Source organism: Haliaeetus leucocephalus, unplaced genomic scaffold, assembly GCF_000737465.1.
Source record: "Haliaeetus leucocephalus isolate CR32 unplaced genomic scaffold, Haliaeetus_leucocephalus-4.0 Scaffold587, whole genome shotgun sequence".
NCBI lineage: Eukaryota > Metazoa > Chordata > Aves > Accipitriformes > Accipitridae > Haliaeetus > Haliaeetus leucocephalus.
Window position 1 is genome coordinate 1495500 of NW_010973023.1, and position 6000 is coordinate 1501499.

At 39.9% G+C, this 6000-nt stretch overlaps 1 protein-coding gene across 2 annotated transcripts in view; it reads left to right on the plus strand.

The window, feature by feature from the left end:
• TRPM8 (transient receptor potential cation channel, subfamily M, member 8) overlaps positions 1-5482 on the plus strand; it is a 42186-nt gene extending 36704 nt beyond the window's left edge. For both annotated transcript variants that reach the window (XM_010577897.1, XM_010577898.1), the window contains exons 22-24: positions 2106-2205; positions 3528-3561; positions 5432-5482. In XM_010577897.1, the coding sequence (XP_010576199.1) occupies positions 2106-2205; positions 3528-3561; positions 5432-5482 (185 nt within the window). The remainder of the gene's footprint in view (positions 1-2105; positions 2206-3527; positions 3562-5431) is intronic.
• The last annotated feature ends 518 nt before the right edge of the window (positions 5483-6000 follow it).

A 6000-nucleotide genomic window follows, 5' to 3' on the forward strand; every position in this document is an offset into this window, starting at 1 on the left:
CTCATTCATGTTGTCAAATGCAAATCCACTATATTGCTGGAAATCTCTTCAGTAAGATTCGAATCAAAGTCCCTGGCTGCTTCTCAGCCATAATCTTCCTTCAGTACTCAAGGTGTGCTCTCTCTGGGATATGGGGAATTATACTTCTAACTCCTTATGCTAAAACTCTAATTGAGCATTATTGTGATCCCTGCCCCTCAGTAGCTTTGGTTTTGGTCTGGTTAGAGAGCTTTTGTGTTCTACTGAGACCTGGTCTACTTGAGTACTGTGCAGAGTTATCCAGTGCTTTCTTGTCCAAGCCATTTCAAGGCAGAATTACTTCATGTATGTAAATCAATTAAGTCTTCAAATTAATCCTATCAGTTTAGGGCTGCCTATGCTTCTTCCTAGCTTTGAAAGGGGTTTTTTTTGTGTGTTAGAGCACTGAATAAATTCATCCAGACCCTGCAGCAGCTGAAATTCATCTTCATGCTCTGCATGAAAAATGTAAACCATCCCATTTGTCATTAACATCTTGTAGCGCACCCTTCCTGCACTGTTACCCAGTGGCAGAGATCCCTGATGTTGCATGCTCTGAGTGTTTAGGTAACTAGTACAAGAGGTGGTCTTAGTCTCTACTTGCCACTCTACCTTCTGGAGTTGCATTTCTTTTTGTCCTCCAGTTACAATCTCCCAGCTAATACAGCTAGGAGCTGCTATGGCAGCCTAGTAGAGGACAATCATCTTCAGAGGCTCTTCTGCCTGCTGGTAAGTGACTGAAAGAGAATAGAGAGTCTCCTGACCCTGCCTCAAAAATGCAGCAGTGGCCGAGTCAATCCTCTAGCTATTTCCCCCTTATTTACTCTGTCAGAAGGCACAGATATGAATTGTTTTAACAAGCTTTTCCCCCCAACAAACGGAGTGTTTTCTCTTTTTTTTAAGTCCCATTCAGAAGCAGATGAGAGAGGATAAGTTGAGTTAATTGACAGTCTTACTCCCATCCATCAGCAACCTGGCAGTTGCCCTGCAGCACAGGCTGGATTTGTTACTAGTTCAGCAGAAAGATGCCTGCTTTGGTGTATAAAATTCCTTAGTGCTGACTAAATTGTTTTGGCTGTCCAAATCACTGTTTGGCTTCCTTGCTGGGAAGGTTGTTTAACAGCAGATATTTCTGCCCAAGTAATGCACAGTTGATGTTGCAGTTCTAAAAGCAAATGGAAGGATTAACTAGAGCTGGAATATCACCGTGGTTGAGCTGCTGACAGGAACTGAGAACTGCATGGAGAAAGCACACTAATGTATTGACTATTGCAAAATCCTGGCTTCCCCACTTACCTCTTATGGAAATGGTTGGGATTTTGGGTGCTTAAATGCTTATTGGTATGTGGGAGAACAACTGAGGCTGTGTGAGGTCAGAGGAGCACTAGGTGGAGGAAATGGGACTTCAGTCATTTGCCAGCTGTGGGCTTCTTTTGTCTCAGCTAACTTTTTAAAATTAAAACCCATGTGGTTTGTGCTGTCCTGTTGGAACAGGATAAAATGCAGAAGTATTATCCTGGAGGACTTTGATGCCTCGCAGTGGTTTGCTTTGTGTCACTCTCTAATTTACAGCATCAACAGGAGGTGTTTTTTAGAGAAGACAATGCTTCATAATTTTGAAAAGTTTTAGTTCAATGATAAGTCATACAACATGGTTCTTAATATGTGTTACTCTCAATGATTCAATATGGGATAATGTAGAAACAAATGGAAAGCTCAAACCCAGATAGGAACTTTCTGGAATGTGCTATGCCTGTTGAAGCGGCTGCCATTTCACAAAACACTCGTGTTAACCAAGGCTCAAAAAATTCCAGAAAGAGTTTTGGAGCTTGTTAGGGTTTTTTTGTTCATATTTTCTTTTTTTAACCAACTGTGGTTGCCAGGAGCATATAGTAAAATGGATTAATGTCACATTTATCAGAGCTGTGTCACAGGTGGAGGGAAGGTGGGGCTGCGAATGCTTTGGATGCAGAGAAGGGAATCATTAGCCTCTGAATGCAAGCACTAACCCAGCCTTTTTGCATCTTAGCATTGGAAAGACAAATTAACTGAATCTAGTGTTGTTTTTCTTCACATACATTTTCCAGGCTCAAAAAATGAGGACAATGAAATTCTGGCATGGGAAGCAGTCATGAAGGAGAATTACCTTGTCAAAATCAATACCAAAGCAAATGATTCATCAGAAGAGTATGTCTGCCCTTCTTTGTCTTCACTCTCTTAACTTTCTGTTGAATATTTTTAGTGAAGGCAAGTTTTCAGCAGCTCTAAATGTTTACAAACTAATGAGTAGATAAATAAACTCAGCATAAATGTGCATTTTCTTTTTAAGTAAAATGGTGCGGGTTTTTGTCAGCTGCTGCAGGCTGTCTTCAGAAATAATTGATTGGTCTTGTAGAATACTAATGACAATATTGCAAGGCTTATAATAGCATGTTATGCACACAGCTGGGTAGATGTATTAAACACACTTGTTCCAAATGTGTGTCACAGTATTTCTCAAATTATTTCACCTTTCTGTACTTGAGGCTTTCTATTTTACCACCAGAGGAGAAAATGTTGTCTTTCTATAGTGTTTTGAGGTCTCACTGTGGAAAGCAGTTGTATAGCTGACTAGTTTTGTAACATTATGCAGTTAGCAGAGACTATTTAGTGTTAGACCTGGAATATCAAGCATTCCCATGGCATCAATCTGTACAGAGGTCTGTACTTTATAGCATAAGTAGGAAAGACCTCTTATTTGGAATGATTGTATTTGAAGGTTGATGACTTGGAGTATTCTTCTTTGACTGCCAGATCATGACACTTTATGTTTGGGATCTGTCTCAGTGTTTTCAGAGTAATAGTATACAAGGAAAAGGAAATATAAAGAAAGCTAGAAAACGACAACACTGACCTGCTTTGTATGATGGCATAATTTTGTAGCTAACTTCCAGCAGCTTTAGTATTTCCCTAAGTCAAACGTAAGGGAAGAGCTGATAAGAATGGATAGGAAAGACCAGACTCTTCCATGCCCCTCTGCCCCTGCTGTGGACATTGCTGTCCACAAGTCAGTGTTTATGTTAAGACTACCCAGAGTCACTCAGCATGGATAAGAAGCCAAACAAATTAAAAAAAAAATAGCTTTTATGCTGGAAGCAGGAGTGTTGGCAGGGAAAATGGAGTAGCACGGCACTAACAGTAATAATCTACTTGTAATAAAAAAATGCCAAACCACCTGCAGCCCTGCCTTCTTGGAAGGATGAAACACTGGTGTTCCCAAGCAGGGGCATCTGCAGGCAATCTGTAACTGCCCTCTGACTACATGCAAAGAGGGCAGTCTTCTGACAACTTCAGACTCTAATCGCCTTAGCTCTGCTCTTTGGCCAAAGATGAGAACTAGATCTGTGAGCTCCAGAGAGACTTCTGCAAAGCAGTTCTGCCCAGTTTTGCAAAGGGGGGAGGGCAGTTAGCCAAGGCTTCTCTAATACCTGGACTCAGCCCTTTCTTCTGTGTCTTCTTTCTGTTTTCAGGATGGTGCATCGATTTAGACAACTGGATGCAAAGGTACTTGTGTTTCAGACTGCTCTGAGGGATGTGCTTCTATCTGGTAAAGCAAGTAGTGGTCCACAAGGAAAATGAGCATCACTGAGAGTCATGCGCAGTCTTTGTTACTATTGCCAGGACCACGTTTTAATTGGGCTTTTTTAATGTGCTCCTTTGCATCTTTGATTCCATGTGTAGCTTCATACTTTGTTGGAAAATTAAGTAGAAAGATACTTGCTTAGCACTGAAGAAGTGTTGTGTAACAGGCCCATGAGACACTAATGGGAAGAAAGGGCATTACATGCTTAGAGTATACCATTCTCAAACACATGTTGTGTCAAGTTTAGCTTCTAGTGCTGAAGGCATGAGTAATTGATCCTACTTCGTTGTTGTTGTTTAACCTCTGCTTATAAAATGAAGTAGCAGTTCACATACATTGTGGCAAGCCTGGTGGTGCTTCAGATAGCACAGGCAACACCTGCTAGGTAAACAAAGGATGCTCCATACATATTGCAGGATAGGAATACCTTTAATTACAATTAAAATAACCAATTCTCATCTGATTCACAGAAACATCCTGTGTTGAAGCAATACAAAGCTACCAACCTACTAGAGAGCACATCATTATTAGAATTGTCATACAAGTATACTTTTTATGACTGTGATACTGAAAAGACCTTCACAATGGGTATTTTTTGAGGCTTGATTGAATGATGTATTTTGCCTCTGAAGTGGGGCATTGCTTTGATGTGAAGAACAGACTTTTTAGAAGTCCAAGGGTGAAAAGGCCCACATATACTTCAAAATACTTCTTTTGATTGCTGTCAAATAATGTAGATTGTAAAATGATAGCTTGCTTTCAAGACTGAAATGGAAATTGTGAGTGACCGAGTATGTGTCTAGTGATGCTTCTTGTGAAACTGAAAGGAAATACGATAACGATAATTCTATACTGAAAAGTAATACCCAAATTGTGCCTCTTATTCTGTGAGGGAATACCTCACAGCAAGCTGTTTTGTCTATTCGTGCCTTCAGCTTTAGTGACAGAAACATACCGAGGCCAGTGCTTAGGAGTAGTGCCCTTGAGACCAAGGCACTCCAGAGATATCTCACTGGCTCTCACTTCAGATGATGTCCTAAAAACAAGTCTGAGGATGTAACTGACTCCTAGGCATGAGCCTTGATCATGGGGTAAACTTTTCTTTAAACTTGATGCGGATGTCCCAGGGAATAATGGCCTTCAGTTATGGCACAGGGAGGTTTTGAAGGTAGCTCTGTGTGCCAGAATGAATGCTCCACAAAACTCCAGTGATCTGCAGTCTCTGCTTTAAAGGAGCACAAGGAAGTGCATTATAGTTGGGAGCTTGTAGCTGTCATGATACCTGCTTGTTAACTAGGTGAAATACATATGCATTAGGGCTCACTGCATTAATTGCATTGATGAAAACTGTAATTGGGAGTGTCCTTTCAAGCACTGTTGCATTTGGTGTAATATTTGGAGAGGCAATTACTCGTTACTCATATTACTTATTACTATTGCTTTCCTGTGAAAAGCAATATTAACACTGCTTCATTTGCCACCACAGTGTGACTACTGAATACAAAAAGCAGTCAGTTATTGCTTTTGAAGTAGTGGTTGGTGTCCACAGGGTAGCCAGGGAGGCAGGAGGCCAGATGTGTTTTATGCCTGTTGTTGCTGATCTTGTATGGTATTTTCTAGGATATGTATGTTCTAGGGTATTTCAAGGTACTTACTACTGCTTGCTTGTTTTTTTTCTTTTCCTTTCCTTTCATCCCAAGCTGTGATCATCTGTTGGAATGAGTTAGATTGACTTTACATAAACAATTTTTCTTTCTTTCTTTCTTTCTTTTTTTTTTTTTAATTTTTAAGCTCTCTGATTTGAAAGGCCTTCTGAAAGAGATTTCCAGCAAAATCAAATGAACATATCTGAAATCCAAGAACAGCTACCTGAGTAGGGTAAGCCTTCTTTAAACCCATTCTCTGACTTGAATAAGTTATCAGCATTTGGGATGTTAAATCTGTATGTCTCTGGAAGAAGAGTTAGTATTAATTATTGATGCTTGTATTGATGTTGTCTAATATTAGAAAAGAAATAAGAGCTAAATTCTTTTCCTTGTTTATTTTTTTCTGAAAAATACAATTTTCCATTTTTGGCACGGTTTAAAATATCTTGTTTTTCTCCCTCGCCTTTGCCTTTGAAAAACTGTGAATAACCCAAGGTTATTTTAGTTGTCTTTGTGCTGGAGGCCCCCTGGAAAATTAGGAGCTGCTGTGCTGGATCCTTTACAGTTGGTTCATTTTAACTCTGAGGAACATAACCAAATAGAAAAGACAGAATTGTGGTTAGGAATATGGTTTATTTTCCCACTGTCAAAGTGGGGCATTATGACAGATCACTATAGCCTTCCTGCGTCCTATATGATAAACTGCAGAGTGAA